This window comes from Dendrobates tinctorius, unplaced genomic scaffold (assembly GCF_039654945.1).
Source record: "Dendrobates tinctorius isolate UK_male_01 unplaced genomic scaffold, ASM3965494v1 ptg000120l, whole genome shotgun sequence".
NCBI lineage: Eukaryota > Metazoa > Chordata > Amphibia > Anura > Dendrobatidae > Dendrobates > Dendrobates tinctorius.
The window spans coordinates 34,047,468-34,068,901 of NW_027361788.1; the positions used below are offsets into that span (position 1 = coordinate 34,047,468).

At 50.9% G+C, this 21,434-nt stretch overlaps 1 protein-coding gene across 2 annotated transcripts in view; it reads right to left on the minus strand.

The window, feature by feature from the left end:
* DYNC2I2 (dynein 2 intermediate chain 2) overlaps positions 1–21,434 on the minus strand; it is a 35,955-nt gene that overhangs the window by 5,550 nt on the left and 8,971 nt on the right. For both annotated transcript variants that reach the window (XM_073541119.1, XM_073541118.1), the window contains exons 5-6: positions 6,742–6,851; positions 6,414–6,581 (exon numbers count right to left, since the gene is read on the minus strand). In XM_073541119.1, coding sequence (XP_073397220.1) covers positions 6,414–6,581; positions 6,742–6,851 — 278 coding nt within the window. The remainder of the gene's footprint in view (positions 1–6,413; positions 6,582–6,741; positions 6,852–21,434) is intronic.

Below are 21,434 nucleotides of genomic sequence, written 5' to 3' on the forward strand. Positions count from 1 at the left end.
CGGCTCCATAGCGCTCCAGGGGCCCCCCAGATCCACCTGAAGTGGACCCCCCCGGTTTCTAGGCTAGCAGCGCAGACCTTACTCTCTCTGCCAGATAGCTCAACCCTCAGGGACGCAGCAGACCGGCAAGTAGAACGCATGGCTCGTTCTATTTTCGAAGCGGCAGGCGCCTCTCTGGGCCCTGCGTTTGCTTCAGTTTGGGCGGCCAAGGCCATCCTGGCTTGGGCCAAAAAACTACAGGAAGGTCTTCAAGCTTCAAATCCCGAGCTCTCGGACCAAGTGGTCCAGATAGCAGTGGTAGCAGACTACATGCTTCATGCAGCCCTGGATTCCGCAAGAGGTGTAGCGGGAATAGCATCAAACGCCATCACGATCCGACGCATCCTCTGGCTGCGAGAATGGAAAGCGGATGCGGCCTCAAAGAAGTCCCTCACGCGACTTCCGTATCTTACTGGAAGACTTTTCGGCGCCCAGGGAGAGACAGCGTCATTCCAGGTCTCCTAGGCAGTCCCCTGTCACAGACAGACAGTGCAATTTACCACAGAGATCCCCCACCACAGAAGACCCCTGCCCCAGGTCGCCCTCCAGGGATCACCTTAGCGAGGCACAGGATTCGGAGGGCATCTGTGACTCCGACTCAGATAACGAAACGGAGAGGTCCGTGGTACCTTCTCCCCCTAGCAATACAGCGCTTGTTGAGGATGGGACTGTATCCAGAACTCTGGGTCAGAACCCCAGGGAGTCCCTACTGACGCTTCAGTGTCACAGGCCACGCCGGAATGGGCAACTCAGATGTCACAGTCTATGACACAGTCCATAGACAACCTAACTGCCACATTGCTGCAAGCTCTGCAGAGTCGGGCCCCGGCTATGGACGTTACACAGCAAACGGACAGCTTGTCTCAGGAACATGCTGCTTCCGACTCTCACAGACGTAAGCGGACCCACAGGTCTCGATCACCTGAGTCGGCCTATAGCAACTGGGGGTAAGAGTACTTCTCTCCCTCAACTAAAACCGAAACGCACGTTTAAACGAAGAAACCAGACGCGATTCCGATCCTTTCGGAATTCCTCGGGCTGGTCCGTCTCGCGCCCAGCGCAAAACCGTAACCGCTCTCCACGCAGGGACAACCCACGGACGCAGCAGCGACCGGACAGGTCTTGGCAGTCGAAAGCAGGGCAAGCGAAACCCAAGGGAGGAAAACCTCAGAACTTCGCTTCATCATGACTCACAAACTCCGGAAGACACCCCACCAGTAGGCGGCCGACTTTTACTCTTCCAGCAAGTCTGGCTGCCTATTACAGAAGACAGGTGAGTCAGGGAAATAGTGTCTTCCGGATACAAGATAGAGTTCACTTCCGCTCCACCGAACCGGTTCTTTCTTTCTATTCCTCCAACACCACCAGTCAAGGCTCGTGCTTTCCACCAAGCGGTCTCCTCTCTCCTTCAAGCAGGAGTTGTGGTGCCGGTTCCCGCGAACGAGAGATTCCGAGGGTTCTACTCAAATCTGTTCGTAGTCCCCAAGAAAGGAGGCAGCGTCCGACCCATACTGGACCTAAAACAGCTCAACAATTACGTACGGGTCCGCCATTTCCGCATGGAGTCCCTCCGGTCCATCATTGCATCCATGGAGCAGGGAGAATACCTTGCCTCCATAGACATACAGGATGCGTATCTGCACATACCAATTGCCCCCGCCCACCAAAGGTTTCTCAGGTTCACGGTCAACCAAAACCACTACCAGTTTGTCGCCCTTCCGTTCGGACTCGCCACGGCTCCAAGAACGTTCACCAAAGTCATGGCGGCCACCATAGACGTTCTGCACTCAAGAGGCATTCTAGTCATCCCGTACCTGGACGACCTCCTCATCAAGTCTCCCACTTTCAAAGACTGCGAGGTCAGTGTCTCAATCACAATAGACACACGACACACTGAGTCGCCTGGGATGGCTAGTCAACCTACAGAAATCGTCGACTATCCCAAGTCAGACTCTAACATTCCTGGGAATGTTATTCGACACCTCCAGGGGCCTGGTGCTCCTTCCCAAGGACAAGACACTGGCCATCCGTCTGGGAGTTCGTACACTCCTTCGCAGTCCTCCTCAATCTCTCCGGTTTGCCATGAGAGTCCTCGGCCGGATGGCAGCAGCAATAGAGGCAGTGCCTTTTGCCCAGTTTCACCTCCGGGTCCTTCAACTAGCCATACTCAGCTCTTGGGACAGGAATCCCTTCTCCCTCGACAGGGAGTTCAGGTTGACGTCGTCAACCAGGAGGTCCCTGCATTGGTGGCTCAAACCAACCTCGCTTACACGAGGGAAGCCCTTTCTCTCAGGACAATGGAAGATCCAGACTACTGATGCAAGCCTGACAGGCTGGGGGGCAGTGCACCTACATCACAGGGCACAAGGCAAGTGGTCACTGAGGGAAGTGACATTGCCCATCAATATTCTGGAAATCAGGGCCATCCTCTTGGCACTGAGAGCCTTTCATCACTTGCTTGCAGCCTCGCACATACAGATACAGTCGGACAATGCCACGGCTGTGGCATACGTGAACCACCAAGGCGGGACCCGCAGCGCCCAGGCGATGAGAGAAGTGGTGCATATCCTCCGCTGGGCGGAAGACACGAGGTCGGGCCTTTCTGCGGTCCACATTCCGGGTGTAGAAAACTGGGAAGCCGACTTCCTCAGCAGGCAAGGAATGGACTCGGGGGAGTGGTCTCTCCATCCCGAGATTTTCTACCAGATCTGTCAACGCTGGGGAACCCCGGAGGTGGACCTAATGGCATCCCATCTCAATACCAAGGTCCCCAATTTCATGGCCAGGACACACGACCCGCAGTCGCTCGGAGCGGATGCCCTGGTCCAGGACTGGTCCCAGTTCCGACTCCTGTACATTTTTCCACCCCTCCCCCTAATCTCCAGGGTCGTGAGGAAGATCAAGCAAGAGGGAGTTCCAACCATCCTCATCGCGCCAGACTGGCCCAGACGTACATGGTACGCCGACATCGTTCAACTTACAGCAGACGTCCCCTGGCGTCTACCCGACCGTCACGACCTTCTGTCTCAAGGTCCGTTCTTCCATCAGAATTCAGGGGCTCTCAATTTGATGGCATGGCCCTTGAAACCTGGATTCTAACCCAGGCAGGTTTTTCACTGGCAGTCATTGCAACTATGATCAGGGCAAGGAAGCCTGCCTCCGCTAAGATCTATTATCGTACCTGGTGGAGAGCTTTCTTTTCTTGGTGCGAATCTCATGGACAGGTCCCACTCTCTTATTCCCTCCCGAAGGTACTAGGTTTTCTTCAATCGGGCCTAGACGCCAAGCTATCCTTAGGCTCGCTTAAGAGTCAGGTGTCGGCGCTTTCAGTCCTTTTTCAAAAGCGCATTGCTATTAAACCGCAAGTTAGGACTTTCATCCAGGGAGTTTCCCGATTGGTTCCTCCGTACAAACGTCCGCTGGATACATGGGACCTCAATCTGGTCCTGACAGCATTGCAAGCTCCACCCTTCGAACCTCTTAGAGGAGTTCCACTCTCCATTCTGTCTCAGAAAGTGTTTTTTCTAGTGGCGATCACCTCGTTACGCAGCGTGTCGGAATTGTCAGCACTTTCCTGCAGGCGGCCTTTCCTAGCCTTTCACCAGGACAAGGTGGTTCTCCGCACGGTACCATCCTTTCTTCCGAAGGTTGTGTCCAACTTCCACCTCAATGAGGAGATTTCACTGCCATCCCTTTGCCCGGTTCCGGTTCATAGAGTGGAGAAGGCTCTGCATACGCTTGACCTCGTCAGAGCATTGCGGATTTACGTGTCCAGGACTGCACCTTTCCGGAAGTCTGATTCCCTCTTCATTCTTCCAGAAGGTAGTCGCAAGGGACTGCCGGCTTCCAAGGCTACCCTTGCCAGGTGGATCAAGTCCACCATACATGAGGCCTACCGACTTAACAGTTCCCCTCTTCCGGCCGGTATCACGGCACACTCTACACGGGCAGTAGGGGCCCCTGGGCCATTCGGCATCAGGCTTCGGCACAACAAGTGTGTAAGGCGGCCACTTGGACTAGCCTACACACGTTTACGAAACACTACAGGGTTCATACCCAGTCCTCAGCGGATACGAGCCTGGGTAGACTGATTCTGCAGGCGGCAGTGCCCCAAATTTAGGGACCTGCTAGCACATTATTCGTCCATTGCTTCCCACCCAGGGACTGCTTTGGGACGTCCCATGGTTCTGTGTCCCCCAATGAGGCGACAGAGTAAAAGAGATTTTTTGTGTACTCACCGTAAAATCTCTTTCTCTTAGCCTCTAATTGGGGGACACAGCTCCCACCCTGTTGCCCTTATGGGCCGTTGTTTACGGTTGAGTTCTCATATTGTTCTTTGAGCTCGTACATAGTAGCCTTCTTACAGGCATGGTTATGTTATTTGGTTACGTTCCTCCTAATGCTTTTGCACAAAACTGGAGAAGGCTGACGCCGTCCAGGGGTGTATACTGCAGAGGAGGAGCCAAAGTTAATCTTTTTCAGATTATGCATAGTGTCGCCTCCTAGTGGAGAGCAGCATAACACCCATGGTTCTGTGTCCCCCAATTAGAGGCTAAGAGAAAGAGATTTTACGGTGAGTACACAAAAATCACCTTTTTCTGGTGGCAGGAACAATCCCTCCCTCATGTTGTATAGAGTGTACAATACCTGACAACAGGAGAGAGCTATGAGAGGGAGGCGGGAAAAATCGGATTGCCAAAAAAAAAAAAAAGAGTGGGAGTAATATAGGAAAATATGATGAGGCCTGAAAAGACAACCTCCCAGACCCAAGAGCTAACGATGTGAGAAAGCCAGACATTTTTGAGAAGTATGTGAACCCCCATCCGAGCTGAATCAAGTGGGGACTGTCATATAGACCAAAGCGGAGACATGGGAACGAGAACACCAGGGAAGCTGGGTAAGAAGGAAGGTGTTTGCTCTTTGTCTCGTGCTGAATCGAGGGTTCTCAAAGGGTGGTACTCTTTGTGAGACGGGAGATGGGAGATCCACTCTTGGGGACACACACTACTCCACCTATATAAGGGTGCAGCAATGCGGCCTCTTTATGCTCACAATAACGGTGTAGGAATGTCAGTGACACCATCTAGGAGGGCAACCTATATAACACAAGGACTCCACCTATGGAGGGACATCTGTGGAATGATCACTGCCTGCAATGATGAGGAAAAGAAGCCTTATCATAGAAGCTGTGGACTTCTGCATTAATGCACTACTCCTGGGGGCACAGGACGGCCACGTAAGCTTAAGGCTGTGTGCCCACGTTGCTTTTATTAAGCGCTTCCGCAGCGCTTTTAGACGCGCGTTTCTGCCGCGGAAACGCTTAAGAAAAGCATCCCATGTAATCATAATTGAATCCGCACATGTTATGCTAATGGTGCGCTTTTTTTCGCTGCGGAAACGCTTAGCAGAAAAAACGCAGCATGTTCATAAATTTTGCGGAAACACGTTTCCGCATACATACAATTGTATTGCAAAAACGCTTAGGAAAACGCATGCTAAAGCGCTTAACAAAAGCGTCAAAAACGCTTACAAAAGCGCTTCATAAAACGCATTTCCCGGGAAGAGGGTGTGAGTTTCCGCTCAGGAATATTCTGCTTCAAAAAAAGCAACGTGGGCACATAGCCTTAATATCCACAGCTACCTATGCCACCAGTTAACTGCGTCCCTCAAGGAGGAGAGCAGGTACAGACATTTTAGCGGTGTTGCTATCAGTGTGTCAAGAGTGGGAGAAGGTTGCATTGACAATCCAACACAATGGGCAGCACTTTGAACACTTTTTATAAGTGGTCATAAACTTGTAAATAACTCATGAAAGAATAAAGTTACGTTAAAACCAAGCACACCATTGTTTTCTTGTGAAATTCTCATTAAGTTTGATGTGTCACATGACCCTCTTCCCATTGGAAAAAATAAAGTTGGATCCAAAATTGCCGACTTCAAAATGGCCGCCATGGTCACCACCCATCTTGAAAAGTTTCCCCCCTCCCATATACTAATGTACCACAAACAGGAAGTTGATATCACCAACCATTCCCATTTTATTTAGGTGTATCCATATAAATGGCCCACCTATACAATGGAGTATAAAGGATTTTGACACGTACAGTGGGGGAAAAAAGTATTTCAGCAAGTTCATTTTCTGGATTTGTTTTCTCATTTTGACTCTCATAGTTGTGGTCTACCTATGATGTCAATTACAGACCTCTCTCATCTTTTTAAGTGGGAGAACTTGCCCAATTAGTGGCTGACTAAATACTTTTTTCCCCACTATATAGCTGAGAAATATTTAATCACTTTATAAGATGGGAAGGACTCATGAGCAGAAGACACTTGCAATACCCGGCGAGGACGGGCCCGCGAGTCTTGTACACTACCTTGCTTATCTGGGAGTTGCTGGGCATTTGCTGAGTGACCAGAGCGAACCCATTGTGCAGCACGAGCTGTCCGTCCTTTTCCATCTGCCAAACAAGGATCTTCCCATCGGAAGAAACACTCAGGACCTGCAGCCGCTGAGGTTGTGGGACCTCTGGAAGCCAACGAACCTGTCAGACCACAACGAATGGTAAAGAAGGAAGAAACTGAACAGAGTCTACAGAAAATATCTGTAGTTAGGCGACAACCCCTGCAAGATAAATGACAGACTTGTGCGTCTCACCATACATTACACATAGATAAAGATGCCATATTAACGTCCATCAATACCTGGTAGACGGCATCCATATGGCTGTCTATTGAGAGTCCAGTTCTTCCAATGAGTGGATCATCTGCTCGACTTGTGTCCCACACTAGAACTTCTCCGTTAAAGAGACCACCTGACAAAAGGGGGAGTGATAGAGTTAACGTAGGGAGACTAATGCAGCAGAGTTGGATTTGTCTCAGCCATCATAAAACAATCACTCGAAGTTACACATTCAGCTCCATTACATCTGTAGGCTCCAATTCAGATTTTAACCCCATTCAGACATTGGGCGTTAAGGTACTGTCACACTTAGCGATGCACCAGCGATCCCGACCAGCGATATGACGCGGTCAGGATCGCTGGTGCATCGCTAAGTGGTCGCTAGTGAGCTGCCACATAGGCAGATCTCACCAGCGACATCGCAGGGGTCGGGGGTCGCTACTTACCTGTCGCTCGTCGGCGCCACAGGAAGCTGACGACGAGAAACGGTCCAGGATGTTCTCGCGCGATCAGCGATAGCCAGCGGGGGAGCCGGTCGGAGGTAAGTATCAGACATAGCGATATCGCTAGCAATATCGCTATAACGTCACAAAACCAGTGACGTTATAGCGATATTGCTAGCGATATCGCTTAGTGTGACAGGCCCTTAAATCTACGTCGACGTCGGACACCCTCCCTTTGATGTGGGCTCTGGCCTTGAGCCCACATCTTTCCTGGCACATGTCAGCTGTTTTGAACAGCTGACATGATCCAGGAACAGCCGTGGAATCACGATCCACCCACGGCTATTAACCCACTACATGCCGCTGTAAAACGTTGACAGCGACACTTAACAGGCGTTTCTGGCAATCGTGCTAGAAATCCGCCCATCGGTGACCCCCGTCATGTGATTGCGGGTCACCGATGGGCTGACAATGCAACCAGAGGCCTCCTGGAGACCTCCTCGGTGGTTACTGCCGGATTGCTATGAGTGCTGCCCGGTGGTCGGAGCTCATAGCAAGTGAGTAATTCTGCTACATACAGGTGATCTGATCATTGCCTCTATGTAGCAGAGCCAAGCGGGTTATGGCAGCTTCTAGTCTCCCATGGAGACTATTGAAGCATGCCAAAAGTAAAAAGGTTTAAAAAAAAAAAAAAAAATTAAAAAAATATTAAAAGATCAAATCACTCCCCTTTCGCGCCATTCAAAATAAAACAAAACAATAACAAAAAAAATGTAACATACACATATTTGATAGAATCGCCCGATCAATTAAAAAAAAAAAGGATTAACCTGATTGCTAAACGGCGTAGCGACAAAAAAAAGATAAAACGCCAGAATTAGGTTTTTTTGGTCGCTGTGAAAATGCATTAAAATGCAACAATGGGCAAACAAAAGATCGTATATATACCAAAATGGTATCAAAAACGTCGGCTGGGTGTGCAAAAAATAAGCCCTCACCCAACCTGAGATCATGAAAAATGGAGACACTACGGGTCTCAGAAAATGGCGCAATTTTTTTTTTACAAAGTTTGGAATTTTTTTTATCACTTAGATAAAAAAAGAACCTATACAGTTGTGGCCAAAAGTATTGACACCCCTGCAATTCTGTCAGATGATGCTCAGTTTCTTCCTGAAAATGATTGCAAACACAAATTCTTTGGTATTATTATCTTCATTTAATTTGTCTTAAATGAAAAAACACAAAAGAGAATGAAGCAAAAAGCAAAACATTGATCATTTCACACAAAACTCCAAAAATGTGCCAGAGAAAAGTATTGGCACCCTCAGCCTAATACTTGGTTGCACAACCTTTAGCCATAATAACTGCGACCAACCGCTTCCGGTAACCATCAATGAGTTTCTTACAATGCTCTGCTGGAATTTTAGACCATTCTTCTTTGGCAAACTGCTCCAGGTCCCTGATATTTGAAGGGTGCCTTCTCCAAACTGCCATTTTTAGATCTCTCCACAGGTGTTCTATGGGATTCAGGTCTGGACTCATTGCTGGCCACCTTAGAAGTCTCCAGTGCTTTCTCTCAAACCATTTTCTAGTGCTTTTTGAAGTGTGTTTTGGGTCATTGTCCTGCTGGAAGACCCATGACCTCTGAGGGAGACCCAGCTTTCTCACACTGGGCCCTACATTATGCTGCAAAATTTGTTGGTAGTTTTCACACTTCATAATGCCATGCACACGGTCAAGCAGTCCAGTGCCAGAGGTAGCAAAGCAACCCCAAAACATCAGGGAACCTCCGCCATGTTTGACTGTAGGGACCGTGTTCTTTTCTTTGAATGCCTCTTTTTTTCTCCTGTTATCTCTATGTTGATGCCTTTGCCCAAAAAGCTCTACTTTTGTCTCATCTGACCAGAGAACATTCTTCCAAAACGCTTTAGGCTTTTTCAGGTAAGTTTTGGCAAACTCCAGCCTGGCTTTTTTATGTCTCGGGGTAAGACGTGGGGTCTTCCTGGGTCTCCTACCATACAGTCCCTTTTCATTCAGACGCCGACGGATAGTACAGGTTGACACTGTTGTACCCTCGGACTGCAGGGCAGCTTGAACTTGTTTGGACGTTAGTTGAGGTTCTTTATCCAACATCCGCACAATCTTGCGTTGAAATCTCTTGTCAATTTTTCTTTTCCGTCCACATCTAGGGAGGATAGCCACAGTGCCATGGGCTTTAAACGTCTTGATGACACTGCGCACGGTAGACACAGGAACATTCAGATCTTTGGAGATGGACTTGTAGCCTTGAGATTGCTCATGCTTCCTCACAATTTGGTTTCTCAAGTACTCAGACAGTTCTTTGGTCTTCTTTCTTTTCTCCATGCTCAATGTGGTACACACAAGGACACAGGACAGAGGCTGAGTCAACTTTAATCCATGTCAACTGGCTGCAAGTGTGATTTAGTTATTGCCAACACCTGTTAGGTGCCACAGGTAAGTTACAGGTGCTGTTAATTACACAAATTAGAGAAGCATCACATGATTTTTCGAACAGTGCCAATACGTTTGTCCACCCTCTTTTTTATGTTTGGTGTGGAATTATATCCAATTTGACTTTAGGACAATTCTTTTTGTGTTTTTTTCATTTAAGACAAATTAAATGAAGATAATACCAAAGAATTTGTGTTTGCAATCATTTTCAGGAAGAAACTGAGTATTATCTGACAGAATTGCAGGGGTGTCAATACTTTTGGCCACAACTGTACATGTTTGGTGTCTATGAACTCGTAATGACCTGGAGAATCATAACAGTGTTAGCGCGGGTCAGGAGCGGGAGCTCCGAGAGTGGACCCTCTGGACCGTGGCACCGAGGGACCCCGGGCGAGCTGCCAGGTGGAACCGACCCCTATACAGGGACCGTTAGGAGCAGGCCCAGGGGTTCGAGTACCACGGTAGCCGGTACCGAGAGCGGCGGCTCAGGATGGACCGGAGTAAGACTGAGACTGGAGTAGGACGGCAGGAGCACTGAAGACAGGACTGGAGTAGGACAACAGGAACACTGAAGGCAGGACTGGAGTAGGACGGCAGGAACACTGAAGGCAGGACTGGAGTAGGACGGCAGGAACACAAGGCAGGACTGGAGTAGGACGACAGGAACACTGAAGGCAGGACTGGAGTAGGACGACAGGAACACGGGTAGCAGGACTGAGAAGCTGCTGTGAGGAGCAGCCGAGACAGGAACTGCAGGAGCAGAGTGTGCACGATGGAGCGAGGCCAGAGTGTCAGGAAACACAACGATCAGGCGCCTCCCTCAGGGGGAAGCGGCCTGATATGGCCCCGTCTGGTCAGCCATTGGTCCAAAGGTGCTTCCGGGTCAGGGCACAGCCGGAGCATAAGAAGCAGGAAGGAGGCGCGGCCGCGGCCTATGGCGCATGCGCATAGCATGCAGGGAAGGCATCGGTCGCGGGCCTGTCTCAGGTGACCGCCGCGGCCGTCGGGTGGAGAGAGGCTGCGGCGTGGGAGCGGAGGGCGACTGCGGCGTGGGAGCGGAGGCCGGGTGAGTATGGCGGAGCGGTGTAACAGTACCCCCTCCCCTAAGCCGCCCCCCCCGGAGATTAACAAGAAACCTCTTGAGGATACGGGGAGCATTAATATTCTCCCGAGGCTCCCAGGATCTCTCCTCAGGACCAAAGCCCTTCCAATCAATGAGAAAGAAAGTCCTACCTCTATCCCTTTTCACAGCGAGGATGTCCTGCACTTCAAAAACGTTGTCGGCACCCACCGGCTGAGGACCAAGATCAAGCGAGGAATGGAAACGATTCAGCACCACAGGCTTCAGGAGAGAGACGTGAAAGGTGTTCGGGATCCGGAGCGAAGCAGGCAACCTCAATTTGTAGGCAACTTCGTTAATACGTCCCAGAATTTCAAACGGACCGATGTAGCGTGGACCCAACTTGTAGGAGGGCAGTTTTAGTCGGACGAATTTGGAGGAGAGCCAGACCTTGTCGCCAACACGATACGGAGGAGAATCCAACCTCTTTTTGTCTGCATAGTTCTTCATCTGATCAGCGGATCTCTTGAGTGATATGTTGGTCTCAGCCCAAATCTTAGAAAATTCCGAGGACAAGGCATTGGCCGCGGGTACCTCAGAGGCAGGGGTTATCGGAAGAGGGACACCAGGATGTCTGCCAAAAACAATGAAAAACGGAGACTTGGCCGAAGACTCACCAGCATGGTTGTTATAAGCGAACTCTGCCCAGGGGAGTAAGTTGACCCAATCGTTCTGGTGGGCGTTAGAGAAGTGGCGTAAGTATCCTGTAAGCGTCTGGTTGGTACGCTCTACTTGTCCGTTGGACTGTGGATGGTAGGCCGAGGAGAAGTCGAGGGAAACGTTCATAAGCTTACAAAGCGAACGCCAGAACTTGGAGGTAAACTGAACCCCTCGGTCAGACACAATGCGTCGAGGTAGTCCATGAAGCCTGAAGACTTGATGAATGAAGATCTCGGCCAGCTCTGGCGCTGAGGGAAGACCGGGTAGAGGGATGAAGTGAGCCATCTTGGAAAAACGATCCACCACCACCAGAATGACTGAGCAGCCCGCAGAGCAGGGTAGGTCGGTGATGAAATCCATGGCGATGTTCTCCCAAGGAACCGTAGGGACAGGCAACGGAAGCAACAAGCCGGACGGAGATCTCCGTGGCACCTTGTTCTTCGCACAGGATGGACAAGAAGCCACAAAGTCGAGTACATCTTGGCGAAGTGAGGGCCACCAGTAGTGACGTTTGATAAGGTCAAGGGTCTTCTTAGTTCCGGCATGGCCGGCCAGTTTGGAGGAGTGCCCCCATAGAAGAACCTTTTGCTTGAGATTCTCTGGCACAAGCGTCTTGCCAGGCGGAGGAGTAAGCCAGTTCACTGGAGCCACGGTGATGATCCTAGTGGGATCAATGATATGTGACGGTTCCTCCGTGGATTCGTGTGGTTGGAAGACCCTGGACAGGGCGTCGGCTTTGGAATTCTTGTTGCCGGGACGGAATCGGAGCTCGAAATCAAATCGGGCAAAAAATAAAGACCATCTGGCCTGGCGAGGGTTTAGTCTCTGGGCAGACTGGAGATAGGCCAGATTCTTGTGGTCCGAGAAGATGACAAAAGGATGGACAGCTCCTTCCAGGAGGTGGCGCCATTCCTCCAAGGCCAACTTGATGGCCAAAAGTTCCCGGTCACCGATCGAGTAGTTACACTCGGATGGAGAAAAGGCCTTCGAGAAGAAGCCACAAGGGTGCAGGCGACCGGAGGCGGTTCTCTGGGACAGCACCGCCCCGGCACCAGTCGAGGAAGCGTCCACCTCGAGTACAAAAGGTCAATCACTCTCAGGGCGATGCAGGACCGGAGCCGTGGAGAAAGCCCGTTTTAGGGACAGAAAGGCCTCCTCTGCCTCAGGAGACCAATCCTTGGAAGTAGACCCTTTACGGGTGAGCACAGAAATGGGTCTTGTGATCGCGGAGAAGTGGGAGACAAATTGCCGGTAATAGTTGGCGAACCCGAGGAATCGTTGTATCGCCTTTAATCCGACGGGGCGAGGCCATTTGAGGATGGCAGACAACTTCTCGGGATCCATCCTTAGACCAGCGTCGGAGATAATGTATCCCAGAAATGGCAGAGAGGTCTGTTCGAAGAGACATTTCTCGATCTTTGCATACAGACGGTTCTCCCGAAGACGCTGAAGCACCAGGCGGACACTCTTTCTGTGGGACGAGAGGTCCGGCGAGAAGACGAGGATGTCGTCTAAGTACACGACCACACAGGAGTACAAGAGATCCCGGAAGATCTCGTTGACGAACTCTTGAAAGACTGCAGGAGCATTGCAAAGACCAAAGGGCATGACCAGGTACTCGTAATGGCCATCTCGAGTGTTGAAAGCGGTCTTCCACTCGTCACCTGCACGGATACGGACCAGATTGTAGGCTCCTCTGAGGTCCAGCTTGGTAAAGACCCGAGCCCCTCTGAGACGGTCAAACAGTTCCGGAATGAGTGGAATAGGGTACCTGTTCTTGATGGTAATCTCATTCAAGCCCCTATAGTCAATGCATGGCCGTAGAGTCCCATCCTTCTTTTTGACGAAGAAGAACCCGGCTCCCGCAGGCGAAGAGGATTTCCGTATAAAGCCTTTGGCGAGGTTCTCTCGGACGTACTCGGACATGGCGGTGGTCTCCGCGGGAGACAGAGGGTAGATTCTGCCCCTTGGGGGGGTTGAACCAGAAACAAGTTCAATTGGGCAGTCAAACGGCCGGTGTGGAGGGAGGACCTCCGCTTCCTTCTTATCAAAAACATTGGCGTAGGAGCTGTAAGCTGGAGGAAGACCCGGGAGGTCTGGAGGTGACCGTGGAGCGGCCGCCAGGCGGACAGGAGTCAGACAGCGAGCTTGGCACGGGTGCCCCCAGCGGAGTATCTCCCCAGAAGACCAGTCGAGAACAGGCTGATGAGTCCTTAACCATGGAAGACCGAGTAGAATGGCGTGAGAGAGCTTAGGTAAAACGTAAAAGGCTATCTTCTCTCGATGTAAGGCTCCGATTTGCAATTCCACCTCTTCAGTGACCAAGGTGACGGTCACCTGTAGCGGTTTGCCATCCACGGTGGCAATCTGAATTGGGTTAGATAGAGTGACTACAGGAATTTGGTATTTGTCTACCTCTTCCGGCCGAATGAAGTTACCCGCTGAGCCCGAATCCACGTAGGCCACCTCGGAACCACGCCTCCCTCCTGAAACCAAAAGCACAGAAATCGTAAGGGGTTGAGAGGAATCATCATCATCACCTAGGAAGGCCTCTCTTACCTGACCTAGGTGGAGTCGTTTCCCTGTCTCTTAGGACAGGTGCGGATATAGTGTGACGAATAACCGCAATAGAGGCACAGACCTTGTGCCCGTCTCTCTCTCTGACGTAACTCGGCCAACCTGAGATGATCTATCTGCATGGGCTCACCCGAAGAGAGGGAAGAAGATCCGACTGAACGAGAGCTGGCCGACTGAGTGAAAGGAGAAACTGACCTGGAGGAGCGCCTGTCTCTCACTGACTCCCGAGCGCGCTCCAGGAAGCGCAGGTCAATGCGGGTAGCCAGCGAGATAAGGTCCTCTAAGGTGGACGGGGTATCTCGACCTGCGAGTTCATCCTTTATTTTAATAGAAAGACCGCGCCAGAATGCCCCCACCAAAGCTGCGTTATTCCAGCCGAGCTCAGAGGAAATAGTGCGAAAGCGAATAGCGTACTGTCCGACCGTGAGAGAGCCCTGGTGTAAGTTAAAGAGTGACTCAGTGAGAGAGGCTAACCGGCCCGGCTCATCGAAAACCTTACGAAACGTATCCAGGAAAACCGGGAGACTCGAAACGACCGGGTCGTCACGTTCCCAGAGCGGGTTTACCCAAGAAAGGGCCTCTCCCTCCAGATGGGACATGATGAAGGCCACTTTGGCCCGGTCCGAGGGATATTGCTGCGGCAGCCATTCAAAGTGGAGACTACACTGATTTAAGAACCCCCTACAGAGCTTGGGATCCCCGGTGAAACGAGGCGGCTTGGCGAGGCGGGGCGTCGGAGGAGCAGCAGACGCAGGGGGAGGAGTCGGCACTGCAGCGGTAGCCTGGAGGGCCGACAAGCGACTATCAAAGGAGGCCATGTAGGACAAAATGTGGGTTTGAGTATCTTGCTGCTGACCCAGCTCCTGTTGGAGACTGGCCAGCTGAGTGGCATTTCCAGGATCGGCCACCTGTAAGGCCGACAAACGGGTGTCCATCGACTTCATGATTGACATAATGCGCCCCTGATTCTCCCGTAGGAATAGCAACTCTTTCTGGGTAGCAGCCGTAGTACCGGCGGAGTCCATGGCCTGATCGTACTGTTAGCGCGGGTGGTCAGGAGCGGGAGCTCCGAGAGTGGACCCTCTGGACCGTGGCACCGAGGGACCCCGGGCGAGCTGCCAGGTGGAACCGACCCCTATACAGGGACCGTTAGGAGCAGGCCCAGGGGTTCGAGTACCACGGTAGCCGGTACCGAGAGGGGCGGCTCAGGATGGACCGGAGTAAGACTGAGACTGGAGTAGGACGGCAGGAGCACTGAAGACAGGACTGGAGTAGGACAACAGGAACACTGAAGGCAGGACTGGAGTAGGACGGCAGGAACACTGAAGGCAGGACTGGAGTAGGACGGCAGGAACACTGAAGGCAGGACTGGAGTAGGACGGCAGGAACACTGAAGGCAGGACTGGAGTAGGACGGCAGGAACACAAGGCAGGACTGGAGTAGGACGACAGGAACACTGAAGGCAGGACTGGAGTAGGACGACAGGAACACGGGTAGCAGGACTGAGAAGCTGCTGTGAGGAGCAGCCGAGACAGGAACTGCAGGAGCAGAGTGTGCACGATGGAGCGAGGCCAGAGTGTCAGGAAACACAACGATCAGGCGCCTCCCTCAGGGGGAAGCAGCCTGATATGGCCCCGTCTGGTCAGCCATTGGTCCAAAGGTGCTTCCGGGTCAGGGCACAGCCGGAGCATAAGAAGCAGGAAGGAGGCGCGGCCGCGGCCTATGGCGCATGCACATAGCATGCAGGGAAGGCATCGGTCGCGGGCCTGTCTCAGGTGACCGCCACGGCCGTCGGGTGGAGAGAGGCTGCGGCGTGGGAGCGGAGGGCGACTGCGGCGTGGGAGCGGAGGCCGGGTGAGTATGGCGGAGCGGTGTAACAAACAGCAGGTCAGTTTTAGCATTTAGTGAACCTAGTAAAAAAGCCAAACAAAAAACAAGTGTGGGATTGCACTGTTTTTGCAATATAACCGCACTTGGAATTTTTTTCCCATTTTCGAGTACACAACATGGTAAAACCAATGGTGTCACTCAAAAGTACAACTCGTCCCACAAAAAAAAAGCCCTCATATGGCCATTTTGACCAAGAAATAAAGTTATGGCTCTGGGAAGAAGGGGAGGAAAAACATGGATTTTTGTGATAACTCACCATAAAATCCTTTTCTCCGAGACGCTCATTGGGGGACACAGGACTGTGGGTCACAGGATTGTGGGTGTATGCTACTGCCGCCAGGAGGCTGACACTAAGTGAATGAAAAAAAGGTTAGCTCCTCCTCCGCAGAAAACACCCTCGCCTCAGTTGCAGGTGAAACCAATTTGGTGTAAAAGCAGTAGGAGATCACAAAAAGACAAAATCAACCTTAATGCAGGTAACAACATGTCTAGAAAACCCACCTAGTTTCATAAATACATATTAATAAACAAAACAAAAAGAGCCAATTGGCTAACAGGGTGGGTACTGTGTCCCCCAATGAGCGTCTCGGAGAAAAGGATTTTACGGTGAGATATCACAAAAATCCATGTTTCTTCTTCGCCTCACTGGGGGACACAGGACTGTGGGACGTCCTAAAGCAGTCCCTGGGTGGGGAGACAACTCACCGATCCAAGCTACATGCACCTCCTCTCTTAAAGGTGCTCCACTGCTGCTTGGAGAATCCTTCTACCTAGGCTCGCGTCTGCTGAAGCCTGAGTATGGATATTGTAGTGCTTGGCGAATGTGTGCAGGCTGGACCAGGTTGCTGCCTTGCAAACCTGTTCCGCCGATGCCTGGTGCCGAAGAGCCCAAGAGGCGCCCACTGCACGAGTAGAGTGCGCTCTGATACCTGCTGGAACCGATGCGCCTCTGATGCGGTCAGACTCCTGAATGGTCAAACGAATCCACCTGGCTATGGTCGATCTTGAGGCAGCGAGTCCCTTCCTGCGCCCCTCAGGGAGCACGAACAGCGTGTCTGTCTGATGAAAGGGTGCCGTCCGTGACACGTACCTCCTGAGAGCTCTCACCGGGTCCAACGTATGAAGAGCCTTTTCCACACGGTGTACCGGTGCTGGACAAAAAGAGGGCAATACAATATCCTCATTAATGTGAAACAAGGAAACGACCTTCGGCAGAAAAGGAGGAGCTGTTTTGAGAGCCACCTTATCCTTGTGGAAAATCAGAAACGGGGCTCGGCAGGATAGAGCCGCCAGCTCCGAGACGTGCCTGATTGAAGTTATAGCCACAAGAAACACTACCTTCCAGGAAACGTATGACAAAGAGACATCCTGTAGCGGTTCAAATGGAGCTTCCTGCAGAAGACTTAGGACCAGGTTAAGGTCCCAGGTGTCCAGGGGCGCCCTATAGAGAGGTACCAAGTGGGAGACTCCCTGGATGAAATTCTTTACCTGCAGATTGGTAGCGATCTTGCGCTGGAACAGGACGGATAAGGCCGATATTTGTCTCCTGAGCGAACTTGGCGCCAAACCTTAGTCTAGGCCAGACTGGAGAAAGGCCAGGATGTTAGGAATAGAGAATCTCAGTGAATAACAACCGTGGTCCCGACACCATGTGAAGAAAACCCTCCAGGTGTGGTAGTAAATACGTGCTGAGGCAGACTTCCGGGCGCTAACCATTGTAGCAACCACATTGCGGCCGAACCCAGCCTGGGTTAGAATCCAAGATTCAATGGCCAAGCCGTCAAACACAGGGCCCCTGGGGACATCGGCGAGTAGCTGCACTAGGTCTGCGTACCACGCCCGAAGTGGCCAATCTGGGGCCAGCAGAATCACTGGAACCCCTTCTGCTTTGATCTTCTTGATGACTCTCGGAAGTAGTGGCAGCGGGGGCCCATGTTGCGGGAGAGGATACGTGGAGGCGACACTCGCACGTGCTCGCCCGTTGTTGGTTTGGGGAGATCGGACCCTTTCAATAGGGTCCGTCGCCCCTGTCTCATCTTCATGGGAAAAAAAAAAAAAGAGCCTGGGAAAAATACAGACGTGTGCCTCCAATGAACACTAAGCAAAAACTGGTTTCGCCTGCAACCGAAGCGAGGATGTATACTGCGGAGGAGGAGGAGCTAACCTTTTTTTCATTCACTTAGTGTCAGCCTCACAGTCCTGTGTCCCCCAATGAGGCGAAGGAGAAAATGAAAATGCAAAACCAAAAATACTTCTGGTCGAGGGGGCGTGGCTATGGAGTGAACAGGAGAAAGCTCCTCATGATCCTGTAATATCCTGAGATTTAGACCCTTTCTATCTGGAGCGGCACGGACCCATGTGGACAGCGGGACCCCTTTGGACCATCATAGGAGGACGGGAGCAGTCTTCTATCAGCGGAAGACTAGAGCGGGCGGCTGCTTCGCCACGTGGCCGCGGCCATCTTGGGCGCGTGGCTCTACTATAGAGAGATGAGGCGTCGCTGGCACCGCTGCACTGCTACTTGGGCAGCGAAGATAACGACTCACAGAACGGGGAGGATGCGCTGTAAGTGCCCTGAAAAAATCAGGCCCTGCGTGCTCTTTCCCCTCAGCCATTTCACCGCTGCACCGGCCGGCGTTAGTACTGTGGGAGGCCTTGCGCACCCTCCCCCCGCGGCTGCTGTCTCTGTGGGGACCCCTCTCCCTCCCCTGGCCGCAAGGAACATTAGCCATTCAATGTAAATCGCTGCCCTCTTAATTTCACACAGCCCTCCCTCATCTCTGTGGCCTGAGCCATAATTATTTATTAATAATCCTGCTGTGCGTACTGCCTGCGGTGGACATTTTCAGAGCACATATCTCCAGCTTTCTTACTGGGTCAGACTGCAGCAGCCATGAGCAGATTTAAAGGGTCGGGAGCGGCAGCAGAAAAACTAAAGGAGTATGCAAGACCCGATCCCTCTGAAAGTGCACGACTCCTGAAGAATACCTCATCCCAAGTTCAACGTAAGAATCGACCTTCGGGGGGTGAGGAGGAGGCTGAGCAAGAGGAATTGACCCTTAAACAGGCGTCTGAGCAATTGATGCAGGCCATTTCCCTCACCAGAACATCTCTGACACGAAAAATTGAGGATGTTTACACGGAGGTGGGGAGACTTCGTCACGATATACAGACCATGAAGGGACGCATTACAGAGGTGGAAACGAGGGTGTCCAAGGTGGAGGATTCTGTCACACCTATGGAGGCCAAGTTAACGAAAGTGGCGGGCTCCGTGAATGCTTGGAAGCAAAAGGCGGATGACTTGGAGAACAGGACGGGTCGGAATAATATTTGCATCGTTGGTCTGCCTGAACGCTCGGAAGGTCAGCATCCTGAGCAGTTTCTGGAAGATTGGCTTAAGACCTCCCTGGGAGATGATTTCTCGTCAGTGTTCGCTGTTGAAAGGGCTCATAGGGTCCCTACAAAACCTCTGCCTCCAGGGGCCCCACCTCGGCCCTTCCTGGCATGCCTCCTCAATTGTAAGGACAGAGACACCATTCTGCGTCTTGCAAGGCTAAAAAGTCCCATTAAGTTCAATAATGCTGTGATCTCCATCTTCCCAGACTTTTCCATGGAACTGCAGAAGCAGCGGGCACAATTCGTCGAGGTCAAGAAACGGCTCAGGGAAAGAAATACTGCGTACTCAATGATATATCTGGCCCGACTTCGGATTGTCCACGGAGGTACCTCCGTGTTCTTCACGGATCCGGTGGGGGCGACTGAATGGCTGCGGTCCCATGGGGGATCCCCTGCAAAGGAATCCTGATGTGATGGCTGTTAATTTAGATCTTTTCATTTAAAGGTCTAATTAGAACTTTCTTGGCAGGTATCTGGTTACCAACAATACCGGACACTGTGCTCAGTGATGGTATCCCCTTGCCTATTTTTTGATGGGGGCGTGAGACTATGCTCCTATATTGTTAGGTTCTTGTTTTGTTTTCTCTTTTTCAAAAGTTTTTGTTTTTCTGGTTATTTAGGTAAATGCCGCAGCCGATGCCAACTCTACTATCTAGGTGATATCTCTACATTTTGTTCGGGCACCGCTATGCAACATATATGGATAGGCGGAAATGGGTTCTGAATTGATATGCATGACCTGGAATGTAAGAGGTATAAAAAAAATCCCGGAAGACAATTAAGGTGTTTTCACAAATTAGGCAATATCGTCCTCACATTATGGCCCTGGTTGAGACGCACCTGACCAGAGATACCGTTCGGTGTGTGCAAAAACCGTGGGTACAATGGTTTATACATGCTTTTCATACCAGCTATTCAAGGGGGGTTTCATTGTTAATCCATAAAGATGTTCGATGGGAGACCAGAGAGGCCCGGAAAGATCCTGAGGGACGGTTTGTGTTCGTACATGTGTTGATCAACTCTCAGAAATATGTTATCCTGTGTGTTTACAATCCCCCTCCGGCCAATATGTCAATTATCCAGAAGGCACTGAGCTTTGTCCTAAATTACCCAGATGCACATGTGATTTGTATGGGTGACTTTAATCTGGTCATGAATAATCATCTTGATAAACTGAGATTGGGTGATGGAATACAGAGTGGGGTCTCCTCCCCAGGCACATCCCGGCTGTCACAATTTATGGCGGGTAGTGAGTGGCTGGATTTATGGAGATTGCGCCATCCAGAGACAAGGGAATATACGTGCCATTCCTCCACTAAACGCTCCCTGTCTCGTATAGATTACATCTTTGGATCCAGCAGCCTAGCGACAGGGGTGGATGATACTGAACATGGCAGTAGGGGGATTTCAGACCTCAGTCCGGTTGTTCTTAAACTTAGGTATGGACCGGTGAATACCAGGATAATATGGAAATTGAACCCTTTCTGGCTGAAATTGATAAAACCACCTGATAAGACGATTGATCAGCTGCATTGCCTCGTCTCGTCCCACCCTGAACCCCGAAATATTAATTTATTTTGGGACACTCTTATAGCTTATTTGAGGGGTTGTTTATCCTCCACAATCTCTTATATTAAACGAGTAACATCGGAGGAGGATGGTGAGATGGAGCGACGTTTGAAAGTTTCAGAGGCCGCCTACATATCTGACCAAACTAATAGTAATAGGGTGGAGTGGTTGACAGCTCAAAGGTTATATACTCAATATGTTGACACTAAAACTAAACGTAAATTATTTTTTGCCCGACAATCTTATTTTGAGATGGGGAATCAGGCAAGTAAATTTTTGGCTTATCTAGTGCGGCAACATAATACAACTAACACAATCCTACAGATTTGCAGCTCTGATGGTACTTTGGCCTCTACAACTGAGGAAATATTGAAGTGCTTTTATGACTATTATAGTTCACTGTACAATTCTAAGTCTGATGTTGACGGCCCAGGGTGTTTAGACTACCTATCTGATATAGAGTTTCCCACATTAAATCCTTCCCAACGGGCCTTTATAGATGCTGAGTTTACTCTGGAGGAGGTAGAGGATGCCATGAAGGATATGGCTTCTGGGAAGGCCCCTGGGCCGGATGGATTTCCTGTCGAAC